Raw genomic sequence first — 18,136 nt, 5'->3', positions numbered from 1 at the left:
CCTTGCATAACCCATCCATCTCTTTGTTCGCCTCATGTGAGAACCCATTCGCTGCCACGCTTAATGAACTTGTCTAGTAGCAACCCCAGATCTGCCAGGACAAACCGGCACACGTAGAACCCAAAGAACTCTGCAGCGTGTCGCGTGCACAACTCAAGCCCAACCTGCGTCTTGTCGGCGTGCCGCAACCCAGGATCTTCTACTTGTCTTGCGATTTGATCTATGTAGTTGTTAGTATCTGCTAGTGTTTCCAAGAAGTCAATACACTTACCAATAGCCTGGGCCGCATCAAAGAGGCGAGCGAGCGAGCTCATGTACATCGCATTCGGGCCCGTAAATTGTGCTTGTGTCAGATCCCTCTTAGCCGGGCGACTCGTCGGGTTCGGTGTCATGGGTAGGCTGGCGATGCTTGGCACATCCTTGCCCGTGTCTGTCGCCACCAGGCGGCTGGTGTATGAGCCACCAAGCCCGACCGCAGAGTTCTTGGAACGAAGACGCCGCCAAGAGAATGATGATTTCCCTGAAACGCTGGAAGATCGTGGCACGCCAGGTGCTGCGCTGTCATCACCATTCGTCGCATCCTTGAATAGGGTTCCGGAGCTCTGTACGCCAACCTCGTTGCCAAGCTTGCGGCTCAAAGCAGTCTGGACTTGCTCTAGAATGCCCTCCAGAGACTGCATTTCTTCGAGCACTGCATCAGCATCGCACGTGTCGACCCTCTCGATCTTGAGAAGAGCAGCTGTGAGGAAATCGCAGTTTGCCACCTTCTCCTCGATATTCTTGAGCTTGACTCCCTTTACTCGCCACACATCCCTTGGTACGAAGAGCTTGTGACTGAGATAACCACCCCGTGGATGAGCCAGGGTTTGATAGAGACATCGCATCAACCAGAACGGCCGGAGCATAAAGTCCGTGGGGCAGGGCTCAAGAGGGACAGGCGGGTCCGGGTATAGCTCGTTCGGTGAGCCAGGGCTCGTCGGAGAGTAAAAGTGATCGTCAAACAGAGAGAGTCCAGCAGCATTGGTGTCTGATCGTTCTCGGAACGTGGTCGTAAGGGGAGTAGGGAGTGCCGGGACAGAGGGAGCATGAAGACTGCCAAAAGGATTGCTTCCTGGGGTTCCAGGGGACATATCTGAGCCTTCCTCAAGGTTAGTGACCGACATGTTGCGGCTCTTCATGCTTCTCAAACTCGACGAAGAAAAGTTCTTCCTCAATCGTGTCGCAGATGGAGATCCAGTATGCTGTGCCGGGGCAGCTTCATCTCCCTCAGCTTGTCCCAGTTGGCCGAAAGGTGATGGTGTGGGTTTGGTTGCCGACACATCGGTAGGACTGGCCTCGAATAAGGGGGGCGATGAAGGTCTATGAGGCGCGCTTGTCACCCTCATACCCGTCTCAGCGGGAAAGTGTGACTCCTGGCCATCCATAGGAGCAGACTTAGCCTGTGCCAGATCCTCGGGGTGGTTCTGGAGAGGAGCCACCAGCTTGGAGGTCTCGATCTTGAGCTGCTTAGCATTCTGTCCAGACATGCGACGATTCCGCACACTCTGGGCGGATGAGCCGGGCCGTTGGGGCAACTCAGGGAGCGACTGTGTTGGTGGCGGTGCAGCAGGCGCCTGCGAGATATTTGTGAAGGCCGGTGGCAGTTCCGTAACAGTAGACAATGAGGTCGCTGCCGTCGGAGGGTTCGATCCCTGTGAACTATGCCAGGTGCGCGAGGTGACGCCGCTCGAATCGGATTCGCGAGGGACTGGTGGCTGCCGCTGACTCGCAACATACGGCCCAAGGCCATAGTCCCGTGTGATTTCTTCCAGTATCCTCTCTTCATCGTCTGATGAATTATCGTCGTAGAAATCCTGAGACATACCATGGTTATCCGAGGAGAGCGATTGCTGCTGTTGCTGCTGTTGCTGCGCTCGTCGTCCCATCTCCAAGGCCATCCCGTACTCTTCTTCCTCCATCTCTCGAACCCGCTGGCGCGCCAATTCAACTTTGCGCAAGGCATTAACTACTGCTTCCTCGCTCGCTTCAGCTGAAACTCGTCGTCCATAATCCATTGGGCTCATCGGCTCATAGCCGTCATCATATGCCGCTTCAATAGCTGCGTCCAGTGCAGTGTCGAATTCGGCCTCAGTTTCACCGCTAACAGCCCGGATGTGCTTTCTCCTAAAACCAAGCGAAGATGTGCGAGAGTGAACAGAGGAAGAGGTTGAGCCACCAGACTCATCGATAGGGTCGAGCCACGAGTTCAAACTGTCGTCCCGGAAATGAGTTTGTGGTACCGCGTTTCCGACTGGAGCATTGACTGGAGCATCTGGGGCCATGGAGAAATCAGATCGAATAGGCTCATCCATTTCGTCCGCTTCCGGCTTGACTGGTGACATCGGGCGGCGTGGTGACAACGGAGCTGGCATATATGGGTCTGCAGATCTTTGCAAAAGGAGATGGTCAGGCGTTCGGAGCCGGATAGGGGACCGCGAGAAGGAAGACTGAAGAAGTCCAGGTTCCGGTGTAAGGGTGGTGACTATCGGCTTCGGCTTCTGTATACTCCTTCTCCTATATCCACCATCCTCTTGTTGGGGTGGTGAGTAAGCTGGATATGGGGGTTGAGGACTGCGGCTGTCATCTCTGATAACTCTCGTGATAGTTGCTGTCTCGAAAAGCGTCGCGTCGTTGTCGTCATCCTCGTCAAGATTAAGTACAGACTCAGATTCCGAGTGCTGTGCCAGGCTCTCGGGGCGAGCTGGTAGGGCTTTGGACTCCTCCTCTGGCTGCCAAGGAGTCATTTGATCCAATTCTTCAATACGGCTCGTGTAAGTTCGTCGCTAATTCGTGTTAGTACTACTTTAAGCCTACAGCTGATCAACTTACAATAGCTTCAAGCTTTCGTTTGTCTTCATCTGCTGTCGTCTTCTGCAGCACTTGCTGCAAAAGATCACAAGCCTCCGCATACGCCTCCCGGGCGCCTTCAAAATTCTGCGCATTATCTAGCTGAACTGCAGTGTTGGCCTTTTGCAGAGCGCGGGACAGCATTGCCTTCTGCGACGGAGGCTTTGGTCCACGTCCTTTATCATGGCTGCTTTTTCCGGAGCGGCTCCGAGAATGGCCTCGGTGAGGCGCATATGCCTCGTGGTCCTGGTCGTAAGGCATGGTGGGTCTATATGAAGCCATGGAGCGCGCACTTGCAGGTGTCGATGTCACAGACTGGATTGGAGAGTCGGTCGTTCCAGGGCTTATCAGGGACTGACTCTCGCGGGCGATGGTCGATCGCCCAGGCTCAGGTGAACCAGGGCCAGTCCCTTTGGATTTGACCGCGAGGAGTTCGCTGAGCGCAGGAGGCTCTAAAGGCGATAAAGTGACAATTGGCGGGAGCGCTTGCGGTAGCTGAGTGCTCTGTTCCGGAGGTTTAGGTACGGAAACGTCGGCGTTGACGGATGAAGCGCTAGGTCGTCGATTCTTCTGTAATTTCCGGGGCGATGGCTTGGATGACGGTGAAGAACGGCTACTGGGGCTCGTCGCATCGATACTGGAGCGGCTACCGAATCGAGAAGCGGGCGCGCGGTGAGGTGCAGCCGAGGCACGACTAGACACAGTCGAGGTCGACCAGCGGTTGAGAAGCCACGAGCTCTCGGCAGCGTTGTGGGGGACTTCGTGTCCAGCAGAAATCGGTAATAGATGATTCGACTGCTCGTGAGGGCTGGATCTCGAGGAGGGCGTGATTTGAGGCGGCGGGAGAAGCGACGAAGTCCGGGGAAGGCGTGCAGTCGCGGGTACGTGAGACTGCGCGTTTAGCGAGGAGGGCGAGAACGAGGGCGCGGGCCTCGAGGGGTCGTGATATTGCCGATGCTGATGCTGGTGTCGCGAGTCAGTGCTTGTGGAGGTGGAAGATCGAAGCCAAGACGGCGAGATTGCGACAGCAACTGCAGCCACGGCAACAGATGAGCGGGAGGACGTTGACGCGGTGGACTGGTGATGGCGAGAGTGAGAAGACGAGATCTGGCCGTCGGGCATCCTCTTTCAAAAGCCCCGAGTCGGATCCGGCGATGCGACTGGATCCAATCCCAAGCGAACAATTTCCCCCCTTTCCCGTCTATCAGTCGGCCAACGAGCTCGAATCGGTGGGTTGATTGACTGGCGACTAGGGGACAGCTAGTGGAAGCCCCCGTCCCAGTGGTGGTGGTAAGTTAGTCGTGGAGACTTTTGAGGCGGTCGAGCGTGGACCGTGGGCTAATGGCAGGCCCGCTTTCAGTACGGCGCAGTGACTTGGGCGGTCGGTACAGGGGGGTTCAGAAGGGTCCTGGTCGCTCGGTTGTGCAAGTATTCGATGGATGGGTCAATCGCAGCGGCGCATCGTGGCCGCGTCGCTCGTCGGTCGTTGGAATGCAGCAGCGTATGTCGACGTCCAGATATCAAGGAGAAGAAGATGCAGTATGAACAAGTTGGTCTCAGACGGAACGAAACGCAGTAAAGACCAATCCATATCGCCCATCCATGTCAGGGGAGGGAGGAGCCGTACCTGCATCTGTGGTTGGTGGTTGAAGTGTATCGGTACATGGCCGTGACTCCCCTCTCTCCAACTTGTGACAGCCAGTGGATGTCTCGGCCGATTTCAGTTTAGCCTGGGCTGCAAGGCTGGCGTTTCGAAAAGGAGGTACTTGTCTGTGCGCTTCGGCGAAGTATTGGCTGATGACTGGCTGCGAGCAAGTTCGCCGGGAGCACTGTGCGGAATGTATCAGCCCTTGCCCCTTTTGTCTTAGTTGGGCATTCTTCATTCCGGGTCTTTTGCATTGCCTTTAACCGACTTGGAATGCATCAATCGGGGTCATCAGATGCAGGCTGAGCTTGGCACAGCTTCCAGGCAAGAGCGCGTCGCCTCATACCACGATCGCGACCAGTGCATTATTGTCTTTGCTTCTCAGTGACCAAGAAATTTGGGTCAGGTTTCGTTTTTTAATCATGGCGAGCGTCGACGATATCTTCAAGGTTTGTTTACAAGCAACTCTTTCCATCTGTTTTGTTGCTAACCAGCTTCTAGAGCTCAGGCATTTCAGGGAAGCGCAAGCTTGATCCCATTCGAGATCCAAGTAAGTTGATGATTTTTTTTCTCCTTTATTCGAATCTTGGAGTCGCAGAACGCGTTTCGCTAACATGAGTTGTCCAAAGACGAAATCTACAAGTCCGCAAAGCTCAACGCCGACAGCTCAAACCGTCATGCCCGAGTCGACGATGCGCCGCAAGACGACGACGATACAGAGGCAGGACCAGCCCTGCCCCCCGGCGACGATGAAGACTTTGGCCCCGAACTGCCACCGGACGATGACGAGGGTCGCTTCTTTGGAGGAGGAATCACACAACAAGAAGAACAGATCCTCGACTACGTAGACGAGGCCGACGCTGGCGCAGCACCTGAAAAGATCGATGCTGCCTGGCTGCGCAAGACAGCACTCAACTTTGAGAAGCGCATCAACAAGAACGCCGAGCTTCGCGCCAAGTTTGAGGACGAGCCACAAAAGTTCATCAGCAGCGAAGCAGACCTCGACGCCGACATCAAGGGCCTCTCCCTTCTCTCCGAGCACCCTGAGCTATACCCCGAGTTTGTCAAGACGGGATGCGTCGCCAGTCTGGTCAGCCTGCTGGCGCATGAGAACACAGATATTGCCATCGATGCTATCGAGATCATGGGCGAGTTGACAGACGAGGATGTCGACGCCGAGGACGAACAATGGAACGGTCTGGTAGATGCCATGATGGAGGCCGATGTCCTTGGTCTCTTGGTGTCCAACTTCTCCCGCCTGAACGAAGACGACGAGTCGGACCGGAACGGCATCTACCATGCCCTCGGCGTGATTGAGAACCTGTGCTCTAAGCAATCTGTGACTGAGCGCGTCGGCCAGGATGAGAAGCTACTACTGTGGTTGCTCCAGCGCATCCAGCGAAAGGAGAGCCTAGTCTCGCAAAACAAGCAATATGCAGCCGAGATCCTTGCCATCATTGCTCAAATGGCCGTCGCCAACCGCTCACAGCTCATCCGTCTCGATGCCATCGATCTCCTACTCCAACTCGCAGCCACCTATCGAAGACGGGACCCAGACAAGGGAGGAGAAGAGGAGGAGTACATGGAGAACATCTTTGCATCCTTGACATCTCTCGTGGATGAAGTTTCAGGCAAAGCCAAGTTCATCGAGGCCGAGGGAGTTGAGCTATGTCTCATCATGCTCAAGGAGGGAAAGAAGAGCAAACCCCCAGCACTGCGACTCCTGAACCATGCGGCGGGAGGCAATGCTGGCACGGAGGTCTGCCAGAAGATTGTTGAAGCTGCCGGTCTCAAGACTCTCTTCACACTTTTCATGAAGACTAATGATCACCGTCTAGCAGAGCACCTCGTCGAGATCTTTGCATCCATGCTGCGGCTACTACCAGCCAACTCCGCAGAGCGGATACGGACGCTGGCAAAGTTTGTGGAAAAGGACTATGAGAAGATATCAAAGCTCATCAAGTTCCGGAGAGATTACGTCGCTCGGATCTCATTAGCTGAGCAGCAAAACGAGGCTGAGAGGGCTGTGACATCCAAGGAGGATCGTGAAACAGCCGAGATCGAGTGGCTATCTCGGAGGATCGACGCCGGGCTTTTCACCCTGCAGACGATTGACGTCGTCTTGGCTTGGTTGGTGGCAGAGGATACAGGAGCAGCACGCAAGATTAGACAACTCCTGGCTGAACGTGATGAGAAGATATCGGTCATTGGCGCGACGCTAAAGGAGCAGCTGGATGGACTTGACACGGCGGAGGAGAACCAAGATCTGAGGGATATGTTGAGCACTCTAGTCGAGTTTGTTCAGTAAACTTAATATAATCAAAAAGGCGTCCTCGATGGGACGCTGCAGGGTGACCAGTATGGCCTTGCTCTCTTGTAGCAATCCTCCTCCTCTATCATGTGCAAATCACGAAGCCAACGGATCGAGTGTCGCTCTCGCCATTTCCCCATCAAACATCGCCATCTCGCCAGGTCATTCAGGCCTTGGTGGGGGCAACGGGCTGGACCTCAAAGACGGCGTTAAGCAGGTTCTTGACGACCTGGGCCTGGCCCTTCTTGCCGGCCTCCTGGATGCTCTTGATCTGAACGTCGGCCTCCTTGTTGGCCTCGTCCTCGGCCTGCTGGTTACCCTTGCTGTGCTGCACACGGTTGGTCAGCTATCTCGACGCGGTCGGAAACGGTGTGGGATATGTACCTCGGCCTCGAACTTCTTGTACTCGTCCTCCTTGTTGTTCTTATAGTCGGCTATCTCCCGCTTGGCCTCATCGCGAGCCTCACGAACGCGCTTGGTGCGGACTAGATGGCGATGCGTATTAGATGGACTCGTCGTGAGATCGTAGGTGTTGGAATAGCTTACACTCTCGGGCTGTTATCGTTGTGTTAGCAGGAAGTTATACAACAGGTAGAAAGTTTAAGCTCACCCTTCTGGACAATCTTGGAGGCTTCTCGCTCGGCCTAATCAACACAAATCAGCTGCACGGCCAGGAGCACCTAGCAGAGATCAAACATACGTCGAGGAGAGTCTGAATGCCGGCCGAGTTCTGGGCAGACTACCAAGGCGGGTTAGCGAAACGCCATGCGGTGCGAAGCCGACCAGCTAACCATGATGATATAGGAGAAAGGTACGCGAAAGGACGATCGAGTAGTGCGTATGTGAGGTCGGTGCGGAGGAGATGGGAATGCCGATGCGGTTTGCGATGGAAGCTGTTGATGCTAAGGTTGGAGGGATTGGAGTTGGCTTGCCCAGGTACCTCCAAGGAGGATTACGTCTGAGCTTGGGCAGGTGCCCGCCGCCCCAGCTGCCTTGCCAGACGTGCCAAGTACCGCCAGGTACCTTTGGGGGCGTTTCCCAGTGCTGCAGCACAGGGAGCTACAGCGGATTAAAGTACCCCGGTTGGCGCTTAGCGCAGCATGCATGGCGCCTGTAGCCGCGCTGCCGCCGCCATGCGCTTTCACGTCATGGGCCGACAAGTCCCTTCTTCTCGGGCTTCACGATTATCGTCCTTCTTTTTCTCGGGCTTTCAAAGCTTCGACTTAATTCCCCTCCGACGAGCCAATTCGGTCGTCAAGCATTCGGCTCGACTCAATCGCATACCCGATCGATCGAATACCACCTCCGCCTCCCTGTGCGACTCCCGAATACTCAGCCCGTGTCGAAACGGCCCGGTGCCATGTCTCGCGCCTCCAAGCTCACGTTGGCGGCCACGTCGCTCTTCGCGGCCAGCACCGTTGTCATCGTCCACTTCCAGCAAAAGTTTGAGAAGGATGTACGTCTATCCTCCGGGTCAATTGACTCCAAGCGACCGGTTCTCGACCGTTGAAACCGAACATTCCGAAACTAACCCACACAACAGGCCATGCACGAGGGCGTAGTCCGAGATATGGAACAGCAGAGAGTCAAGCGTGAGCGACAGCTGGACTTTGATATGCAGAGGCAGCTAGAGGAAGAATACAAGCGGGAGCAGACGGTGCATGACTCGATAGCAGCGGCAGAAAAAGGTTTACCGAATCGATAACATGAGCATCAACATGATAGACAACGTATTGTAGACCAAAAGATACCCTCCCCTCCATCACATTTCAACTTCAAACGTGTTCGCAATAAAGCATTTCGGTATTGTACTATCCTAATCTTGAACGACGTGCTAGTTTTGTACATGGCCAAACCCCCCGTCACAACATTACAAAGCGTTAACTGGCTATACCGGCAAGGACGGTTGGTATTGGCATCCGCCTCGGCTGCCGTTCAGGCTTCTCCATTCTAGATATCCATGTGTAGCCTCATTCTCTTTTTTTCCTTTTTTGAAAAACGCCCCTTCCAATCAATCTCACTTAACGAATTGAAACTCCGGAGCGGCTGGTAAACATTCTTGCCGCAATGTTCATGGACTGCAGCTCCTGGAAGAGCAGCTTGGCAGCGTAAGGAATATGAATCTGCGCAATCTTGGTCTTGTTCTTGCAAGGTCGGCATTCGAACGACTGCTTGGAAAGGTTGCTATTTGATGTCAGTTTTGGTTCATTAATGTCAAGGGTCAAGACTTACGCAATCGGTGTCATGAGTCCACAAACCTCGCAGACGTGGACTCGGAAGGCATCCGAAACTTCAAACAGACGCTCCTTCAGGAAGGCGGCTGCTCCGTGGGCGATCATACAATCACGTTCCATTTCTCCGAATCGCAGACCACCATCTCGGGCACGACCTTCGACGGGCTGTCGAGTCATGATCTGAACGGGACCACGAGCTCGGGCGTGGATCTTGTCGTCCACCATGTGACGGAGTCGCTGGTAGTAGGTAGGTCCGAAGAACACCTGCGCTCGAAGCTTACGTCCAGTATGGCCGTTATACATGATCTCGAAACCTCGAGACTGGTAGCCATGCTTTCGGAGCAGCTCCGAAACGGAGTCGACAGTGACATCGGTGAAAGGCGTTGCATCACCCTCCATGCCTTCGAGTGTTGACACCTTACTGAGGAGGCATTCAATCAAATGTGCAATTGTCATTCGCGACGGAATGGCGTGGGGGTTAATGATAATGTCTGGTGTCACACCCTCCCTGGTGAAGGGCATATCCTCTTGTCGGTAGGTAACACCAATGGTACCCTTCTGTCCGTGACGAGAGGCAAACTTGTCACCAATCTGGGGAATCTTGGTCGTCCTCACACGGACCTTGACGTACTTGACGTTGTCGGCATTGACGGTCACAATGACCGAATCGACGATACCGTTCTCGGTACTTCGCAGCGGCGTGGAGATATCACGACGCTGGTGCACCGTTGTCCTCGTACCGAGATCCTGGTTCTCTTGATCAATCGGCGCAGTCTTGCCGATGATGATATCTTCACCTGACACGCGCACACCGGGGGCCACGATACCATCCTCGTCCAGCTTGTCGTAGGTACCGTGCTTCATACGAAGCGTCGACTGCTGGAAGGGCTTCTCGAATACTTCCGTGTAGTTCAGACCGACCTTCTTCTCCTGGTCAGAGTAGGATCTGAAGAACAGACTGCGGAACAGGCCTCGATCGATACTGCTCTGGTTCATAATGACGGAATCTTCCTGGTTGTAACCAGAGTAGCAAGCGATAGCGACGATGGCGTTCTGACCGGCTGGCAGTTCACGGAACTTGAGGAACTCCATGGATCGTGTTGTCGCCAGAGGTTTTTGCGGGTAGTAAAGAATGTTGGCCATGGTATCCATACGTCGAGAGTAGTTTGTCAGGAAGAAGCCCATGGCCTGTTTACCCATGGCAGATTGGTAGGTGTTACGGGGTGACTACATTTTGTTAGCTGCGCTGGTATCACGTTGAATCATGGGCACATACCTGATTGTGATCGGGGAAAGGAATGATACTGGCACAAATGCCAAGAATCATACTGGGGTGAATCTCACAATGGGTGTACATGTGAGTTGTGGGGTTCGTCTTGGTCTTCAATCTCCTGTTGGGGTCGTCCGTGTTATCGTCATCTACGACGTAACCAGCCTTTTGCATGCGGTAGAGGTCAAGATCCTCAGGAGTCATGCAAATCATAGCCGTCTCCTCTTCCTCGGCATCGAGGTACTCGATGGTTCCGGCTCGGATCAGACCCTCCCATCCAATCTTCATTGATGGGTCCTCTGGTGGCTCTGCCTGCTCCTTAGCAAGCTTGTTGACAAGGTCCTTGGTCAGAACCAAAGCTCCCTTGGCAATACCAGACTCGTGGTCATCCTCCTGCTGAACTGTAAAGACCGGCCTCATGACTCGGCCAGCGTCGGAGAAGACCTTGAACTCTCGATCTCGAATGTCACGAACAAGCGACACCTCATACTGCAGGTACGACTTTCGTCGTGTGTCCAGGACCTGGCTGACGAGGTGCTTGGGGTCTGAGTGAACACCGCACCAGACACCATTGACAAAGATCTTCGTAGCATGCGGGTATCTCAGGGGCTCGTACTCTTCCACGACTTCCATACCTCGGTTGATCATGAACTCGATCAGAGGTTCGGAGGGAGAGCCGACACTGACGTAGCACATCAGGGACAAGTTCTTGACCAGACCACAAGCCTGACCCTCAGGCGTCTCGGCTGGACAGACCAGACCCCAATGGGTGTTGTGTAGCTGACGGGGCTTGGCGAGCTTTCCATCTCGTCCAATAGGGGTGTTGGTTCGTCGCAAATGCGAAAGAGTGGATGCAAAGGTGTATCTGTTCAACACCTGAGAGACACCAGCAGTGGAGCTTGCAGCCTTCTTCTGGTCTCCCCAGTTTCCGGTAGCCAGCGAGTACTTCAAACCGTTAGACAGGGTTCCGGGCTTGATACCAACAGCCAAGTTGAAGTGCCTGTTGCCTTCAACACATCGCTTGAGGTAGTTGGAAAGCTCCGTGTTCATCCTTCGCACAATACCACGGAAAAGCTTGGCCAGCAGAGGACCAGCAAGATCCAGGCGCTTCTTTCCAAAGTGATCACGATCATCGGGCTCCCGGCGGCCCAGGGCGCACTGCAGAAGCTTGTGCACCATGTAACCCAGGAAGAAAGCCTTTCGGGTCTCGCTACCCTCCGACTGGGAAATGTGTGGTAGGGTCTCCTTCTGGAGAATGTCCTTGGCGACACGCACACGCTTCTCGCGACCGAGACCAGCCTGGTCACGGTTTCCACGCTTTCCGATGAAATCGAGCGCAACCTCTCGGTCCTGAACACAGAAGGCCTCCTCGATACAGGGACGCAGCATCTCAAGCATCTGACTGTCGGTTCGATCGTAGCAGATGTGGTTGAGAATATCCTCATCCGAGACAACACCAAGAGCTCGGAAGACGATGGCAACAGGAAGATCCGCCTTGACGAACGGCAGGGTGGTGTGAATGGTCTGACCGAAACCTCCTCGTGCAGAGTCTCCCTTGCCATAGAGCTTCAGCATCATACTCGAGATAAGACGTGAACCCTTCTCAAGCGCACTTCGAATCTCGGCAGTGTATGTGTAAGGACTGGGCTGAGCCTTCTTGAAGACTTGGACGATGTTGGCAGCAGATCGTTCCTGGGCGATGAGTACCTTTTCACTGCCGTTGATAACAAAGTATCCACCCTGATCGTATGGACACTCGTTAACAAGGAAGAGGTTGTCATCGTGCTCGCTGCTCAAGTGGCAGATCTTGGACTTGACCATGATAGGAAGCTTGCCGACAAAGACCATATCCTTCCAACTGTCGTCGGCCTTTCCTTCATCGTCGCCACTCTCTTCGAGCTCCCAGACAAGCTTGGTGGGGTTTTCACCAGTTCGCTTGTACTCTGCCTGCTGATCCTCGTCCATCTCGTGCAGAGGAACCTCTTTCTCGACAGCCACGGACACCTTCTTGGTAATCTTAATATAAAGGGGACTCGCGTAGGTCAGGTTTCGGTCACGGCATTCGTAAGGTAGCAGCGAGGTAACGGTTCCGTCAGTCTCGCTGATGGTCGGTCGCGAGACCATGACACTGCCGAACTTGATCTCATATCGGCGCAAGGCGATCGAAACTCCAGGAGGCGAAGGAGGGTTGGGCTGGTCTAGAGAGATGACAGAATACTCATTGACGAGATCCTGGATGGTCGTTTGCGTGAACTCATCGAAAGAGTCTGTCTGCTGCGATACGAGACCCTTGGATTCGAAGAAGGATGAAATGACGGTCCAGCAGTCCTCGGGGGTGATGCCCTCCTCCTGGTCGTCGTAGTTGTCATAATCGGAAAGCTCCTCCTCATAGTCAGCCATGATGTCGGTAATGCCTATGGCTATCGATATCTATTCGTTGATATTGCTGCGATCTGGCGACAAAGGTTCGGTTGCTCCGGCGATGAAGCGCAGAGAACAAAGACTATTCAGCGAGCGCTGGCGAATGCGATGGCGAATGTCAGGGCGGTCAGTTGGGGACCTGGCGCCTGATGCACCCCGTGGTCATCCGGCGATTAATTCGATGGTTCGACAACGCACTCCGGGTAGGCGATGAAGCGAGGGATGCGGAGGCGCAAGATGAGGGAGACGTGGTGGAGTGGTGATGAATTTGCGTGAAGCCGAACCTTGAGCAGTCGAGCAGCCTCAGGTTGAGGCGACGAGACGCGCCTGAAAAGAGCTAATCCTAAAGTGGCTTAGGCTCTTCCATCAGGAGAAACAGCTTTGAAATCGGAAATGAGCCACATTGCTGAGTCAGAACTCTGTGGCTAAAGCTTCCCTCCTTGTGGCGCATGTTTTGGCCTTACATCCTAGGCACCCAGATTCCCCAAAACTCCATCTCGCCCCAGCTGGTCCCAATGGAGTAACATCCATGCTTTTTGTAAGACGCTTCTTCGGGAAATCAGCTCATTCCCTCTCAAGGGACCAACGAGGAAAGGCTTGGGATGCAGGCGAGCGGCGACGAGCTAATTAACATGAAATATAGGGGGAAAGGGGATACGCGCGAGATGGCCCGTCACTCAATCGCCGGCACTTGGTCGCATTCACGTCAATGCTTGCTTGGTGGTTATCGCAACCTCAACATACAACACAACACAGCTACGGACTATCGGCACGCAGACCATCGGCACGCTCTGCCGTGTTAAGCGTCCTTTTGTTCATATGAAACTCTTCAAGACGTTTCCCCAGTCGGTTCAGCTCCGGAGTGACATGCCAGAGTACCATCCGAGAGCAAAGCTCCGCGCGGGTACGACTGCGATCCAGCGCTAACCGCCGTGGGATTCTAGAAGATGCAAGGTTCATCTCATCTCAACTCAACGGCCACGGCAAACGGCACGATTCTCATTGCTCACCTGTATCGTGCAGCTCTGCCACCGCTGCTAGTCTCGGCAAACCTGTCTGGATCGAATAATCTGACTTTCGAAACCCCCGTCGTACCCCGATCAACCCCTGTTTATCGGGACTCAATTTCGGAGCCACGGCCGAACATCCCCACAACTGTTCCTGAAACCAGAGCCTCCTGGCCTTCATTTCTCACTCGTGCGGTCCAGCCCACGCATCCCCGGCCCGTCAGACGAGCTCCGAGTCGCCCTATTAGTGGAGGATCTGCTTCCGTTTCCTAGCCCGCCCCAATATGCTCACTGGGTCGTGACATAGCACGATCATCAGCTCTTGTTCTTTGACTTCCATGATCCCTGACCTCTACCGACTCTAGCAAACATGCCTGTCGCCCTAAGCTGACAGACCACTTCGAACAATATGCTCATGATGATTTGGACTCTGTGACGGGTGCCGCAGCAGAAAGGCCTAACCCTGTGGGATGGTTCGTGTGTAGCAAGTATATAAGATGGCGGCCTGCATCTCCAGATGCTGCTTGGACACTCGAGCACTTCATTCTCATTCAGTCTTCGTTCTTTCTTCTACCGTTCTCTTAAACTACACACTCTTTTCAGCTACCAGTCTCTCATTAACCGCTGTTTGAAACCATGCGATCCTCTACTCTTATTGCCCTGGTCGGCCCTCTCGCCGTGCACGCCGCTTCTGGAAACGGCCACTCGACTCGATACTGGGATTGCTGCAAGCCTTCTTGCTCTTGGGGCGGCAAGGCCTCCGTCAGCGCTCCCGCCTTGACCTGCGACAAGAACGACAACCCCATCTCTGATGCCAACGCCAAGAGCGGCTGTGATGGCGGTTCTGCTTTCGCCTGCACCAACTACTCCCCCTTCGCCGTCAACGACAACCTCGCCTACGGTTTCGCTGCCACCAAGCTTGCTGGAGGCTCCGAGTCTACCTGGTGCTGCGCTTGCTATGCGTAAGTGCCACTTACACCTCGACAGGCCTGCTTTTGATACTAACCATACTTGACAGTCTCACCTTCACTACTGGTCCCGTGAAGGGCAAGACCATGGTTGTCCAGTCCACCAACACCGGAGGCGATCTCGGTGAGAACCACTTCGATCTCCAGATGCCCGGTGGTGGTGTCGGTATCTTCGATGGCTGCTCCTCCCAGTTCGGCGGCAGCGGCCTCGGCGGTGCTCAGTACGGTGGTATCTCCTCCCGAAGCGACTGCGACAAGTTCCCCGAGCTCCTCAAGGACGGTTGCTACTGGCGTTTCGACTGGTTCCAGAACGCCGATAACCCCGACTTCACCTTTGAGCAGGTCCAGTGCCCCAAGGCTCTCACCGACATCAGCGGCTGCGTCCGTGACGACGACAAGACCTTCCCTGCTTACAAGGGCGACACCTCCTCCTCCGGCAGCACCGGTGGCAGCAAGGCCTCCACCTCCAAGGCTGCCGTCCAGTCCCAGAAGACTCAGGCCCCCGCCACTGAGCAGAAGTCCACCAAGGTCCAGCAGCCCTCTAACCCCCAGACCCAGGTCCAGAACTCTGCTTCCAACCCTCAGAAGACTCAGGTCCAGAACTCTGCTCCTCAGCCCCAGAAGACCCAAGCTCCTGTGAAGGAGCCTGCGACTCCCAAGACCACCAAGGTCGGTGCCTCCAAGACCCGATCTGGCTGCTCTGTCCCCAAGACCAAGAAGACTAAATCTGCTCAGGCCACCGCCAAGGCCTCGGCCACCAAGTCGGCTCCCGCCACTGCTCAGTCCGTCGTCGCTATCTACCACCAGTGCGGTGGCTCCAAGTCTGCCTACCCCAACGGCAACCTCCCCTGTGCTTCCGGCAGCAAATGCGTCGTGCAGAACGAGTACTACGCTCAGTGCGTCCCCAACTAAGAGGTAGATCCTTTTAGTGTTTGGATACGAAGGGGAGGGGGTTCATGAGCTGAAGCGCTTTCCTGGAAGGGGGTCATCTCACGACCAAGCTTGTCCATTGTAGGACATGGCATCCTGAACCTGGCGTTCCGCCCTGTTGTACATAGACCATCTTCTTGTTTTTCTGTATATACTTTTAGTATTCTTCTCTTCGGCTTTTGAGCTGACTACAAAAGATTTGACAAGCTTGCTCAAACGTTTGATTGAGTTCGTCTATATCTGCGATTTGACACATTCATGCATCCCACTTCCATTACCTGTCTACTTAGCAGGTCAGAGTCACATTTACTTTACTTTATACAAGGTTTTTATGCTTAACACTTGTCGTAGCCTCCATCACGCCACTAACCTGTCATAAGCACTCTAGCTGTGTTGTTTAACTTGCTTATTAGTGGCACAACCAGCCGTGTATGCAATGCAGACAACGCTCTTTTTCAAGACAAGGTCTAAACAGGTCTAGTAAAGACAAATACCGCCGACATTATCATCCATGGTCCATGATCCAGCAAGACCCTTAACTTCTACATCCTCCTTCTCCAGGCTCAGGTGTCCCTGGGGCGTCTTGCCCAAGAAGAAATCATTCTTGCCCTCTGTCTGAAGCTTCCTCTTCATGAAACGCCTCGTCCACTCCTCGACTGCAGGCTCTCCTGTCTCATCCCTTGCCTGCTTCAAAAAGGGAATCAGAGCAGTGCCGCCAGTTCCCTTCTGGTTCTGCTGGTTCTTGCGTGATGCGATGGCGAGGTTGAGTTTCTGTCGAGTGGCCTCGGGACTTCGTGACCGGCTTCGGGCGCGGACTTGCTTGGAGGGGTTGATGATGTAACGCGTGACGATAGCAATGTGCTTGTCGCGGAATGCGCTGAGCATTGCCAGGCAGGCATCATATGCGAGGCACAACTGGCGATCGGACTGGTTCTCTTCGACAAACTCGCGGATGTTGGCCACTAGGGACACGTCGTTGAGGAACTGTGCGTGAGGACCGGGCATGTATTTTCTCATTTCCATGATGAAGTTGTGTCGGTGAGAAGAGCGGCCACGGTCAGTGTCGGAAGAGGGATCACGGGACTCGCCGGTAGGACGGTGCTCAATGCCAAGAATAATGTCGAAGAACTGGATCAAACTACTCTGAGCGTTGCTGCCGCCACTGTATTGTTGGTATGTCTCGTTTCCGGAACCAGTCTCGTAGATGACGCCGTGGGGCAGTCCGGCCTCGGCCATATTCTTACTACCAGCCAGGAATGGTCGAATTCGGTGGTAGAAGATTGTAGGGTCGCAACTCTCGTGCATCCTCTGGAGAATGGTTGTCAAGTCCGTCAGGCGCTCTGCAAATGTGCGCAGACAACGGGTCACAGCAGCCGCGTCGCCGTGTCGGGCAGCCGCAATGGCCGTTAACATTAGAGGGATAATTGGGGCACCGCGGGCCTCAATGGCGACCGATACGAGGTAGAACCATGATTCATCGAGTCCACCGGTAAATGTGGTGAGTGTGGCGAGGTTCTCGAGGTTGTCAATGTCCTCGTCAACGAAGAGAGGCTTAAAGTTCCACAGGCAGACGGCAGCATATGTGGCAACCGGAGGAACTTCAAGATGTTCTGAAATCTCGAGGAGGGGCACTGAGATGGACGGCGGAAGACGGTCAGCTGGAGAATCGCCTCCCCAGATGTAACCGTGGGCCATGAAGCCGAGGAGCGAATAGGCTCGTCGCCACTCGGCATCGTGCTCGAGGCCGATGGTGGAGAGGACAGGCAACCTGTCGATGACACCACGCAACCTGCGGCTAAGGATGAGGGCCGTGAGGTTGGCAGCGATGGCCTCCCACTTGTTGTAGTAAGGATCCGGCAAGCGAGTCAGAGGGAGGACATCGGGAAGAAACCCATGAGTGGGAGAGATGCCATAGTCGGCGAGGGCTGGGACGGGAGGCAACATGTTGAGACGACTGCCTCTTTCGCTGAGTGAAAATACGAGTTGCAAAGAAGAGAAGAGGGGTACGAGGACGAAACAAGTAGAGAAGAGAAAGACCCGGAGATCCGGTTCCCGGAGTCGGAAGAGTGGGGCCGCTCCCGGAGAGACAAGGACAAAGACCGGTTCAGAAAAGTCTGGGAAAGTTGATAAAGCCAAGCTCAAGAGCTAGAGAGATGATGGAGGAGGAGGAAAAGAAACGGGCGGGGAGGGGGGGAATATGGGGAAAAGGCTACGAGTTGCAGAAAAAAAGACGTTTTATTAATAAATGACTCTCTCTATCCTGTGCTAGTTTGGCGGCGAAACGGTTCAGCAAAGACGGCGATTGGCCAGTCCGGTCGAGGGGACAGGAGAGAAAAAATGGAACCACTTGCTCTGGTTGGTGCGCGAGACCTTGATGGGTTTTTTCTAGCAGCCACTTTGAATAAATGCGACACTAGTAGGAGAGAACTCGTCCGTTTTCGCGGACCGGCCGGGGCCGGTTTCC

General features: G+C 54.5%; 7 protein-coding genes across 7 annotated transcripts; 3 read left to right on the top strand and 4 right to left on the bottom strand.

Moving 5' to 3' along the window:
- Positions 1–32: 32 nt before the first annotated feature.
- On the bottom strand, positions 33–4,008 carry LRP88_00777 (uncharacterized protein; the record flags this gene model as incomplete). The annotated part of the gene is made up of 3 exons (XM_083237482.1): positions 33–220; positions 272–2,768; positions 2,869–4,008. 3 exons carry the CDS (start codon positions 4,006–4,008, stop codon positions 33–35), a joined length of 3,825 nt encoding a protein of 1,274 aa, XP_083105987.1.
- A 945-nt stretch (positions 4,009–4,953) lies between these two features.
- On the top strand, positions 4,954–6,839 carry LRP88_00776 (Catenin-beta-like protein; the record flags this gene model as incomplete). Its single annotated transcript, XM_083237481.1, has 3 exons — positions 4,954–4,980; positions 5,033–5,081; positions 5,161–6,839. The coding sequence occupies 3 exons, from the start codon at positions 4,954–4,956 to the stop codon at positions 6,837–6,839; spliced, it is 1,755 nt and encodes a 584-aa protein (XP_083105986.1).
- A 169-nt stretch (positions 6,840–7,008) lies between these two features.
- LRP88_00775 (H(+)-transporting V1 sector ATPase subunit G) lies at positions 7,009–7,636 on the bottom strand (the record flags this gene model as incomplete). The annotated part of the gene is made up of 6 exons (XM_083237480.1): positions 7,009–7,170; positions 7,227–7,327; positions 7,389–7,397; positions 7,453–7,486; positions 7,543–7,581; positions 7,634–7,636. 6 exons carry the CDS (start codon positions 7,634–7,636, stop codon positions 7,009–7,011), a joined length of 348 nt encoding a protein of 115 aa, XP_083105985.1.
- Positions 7,637–8,202: 566 nt separating this feature from the next.
- LRP88_00774 (protein PET117) lies at positions 8,203–8,547 on the top strand (the record flags this gene model as incomplete). Its single annotated transcript, XM_083237479.1, has 2 exons — positions 8,203–8,298; positions 8,386–8,547. The coding sequence occupies 2 exons, from the start codon at positions 8,203–8,205 to the stop codon at positions 8,545–8,547; spliced, it is 258 nt and encodes an 85-aa protein (XP_083105984.1).
- A 316-nt stretch (positions 8,548–8,863) lies between these two features.
- Positions 8,864–12,746, bottom strand: LRP88_00773 (DNA-directed RNA polymerase II subunit RPB2; the record flags this gene model as incomplete). The annotated part of the gene is made up of 3 exons (XM_083237478.1): positions 8,864–9,026; positions 9,075–10,303; positions 10,353–12,746. 3 exons carry the CDS (start codon positions 12,744–12,746, stop codon positions 8,864–8,866), a joined length of 3,786 nt encoding a protein of 1,261 aa, XP_083105983.1.
- Positions 12,747–14,410: 1,664 nt separating this feature from the next.
- On the top strand, positions 14,411–15,654 carry LRP88_00772 (glycosyl hydrolase family 45-domain-containing protein; the record flags this gene model as incomplete). The annotated part of the gene is made up of 2 exons (XM_083237477.1): positions 14,411–14,736; positions 14,793–15,654. The coding sequence occupies 2 exons, from the start codon at positions 14,411–14,413 to the stop codon at positions 15,652–15,654; spliced, it is 1,188 nt and encodes a 395-aa protein (XP_083105982.1).
- A 495-nt stretch (positions 15,655–16,149) lies between these two features.
- Positions 16,150–17,616, bottom strand: LRP88_00771 (indoleamine 2,3-dioxygenase; the record flags this gene model as incomplete). Its single annotated transcript, XM_083237476.1, has 1 exon — positions 16,150–17,616. One exon carries the CDS (start codon positions 17,614–17,616, stop codon positions 16,150–16,152), a length of 1,467 nt encoding a protein of 488 aa, XP_083105981.1.
- Positions 17,617–18,136: the final 520 nt, after the last annotated feature.

This window comes from Fusarium phalaenopsidis, assembly GCF_050370095.1.
Source record: "Fusarium phalaenopsidis strain FUZ10S chromosome Unknown contig_32278, whole genome shotgun sequence".
NCBI classification, from domain to species: Eukaryota; Fungi; Ascomycota; class Sordariomycetes; order Hypocreales; family Nectriaceae; genus Fusarium; species Fusarium phalaenopsidis.
This window is presented reverse-complemented; position numbering and strand designations above follow the sequence as displayed.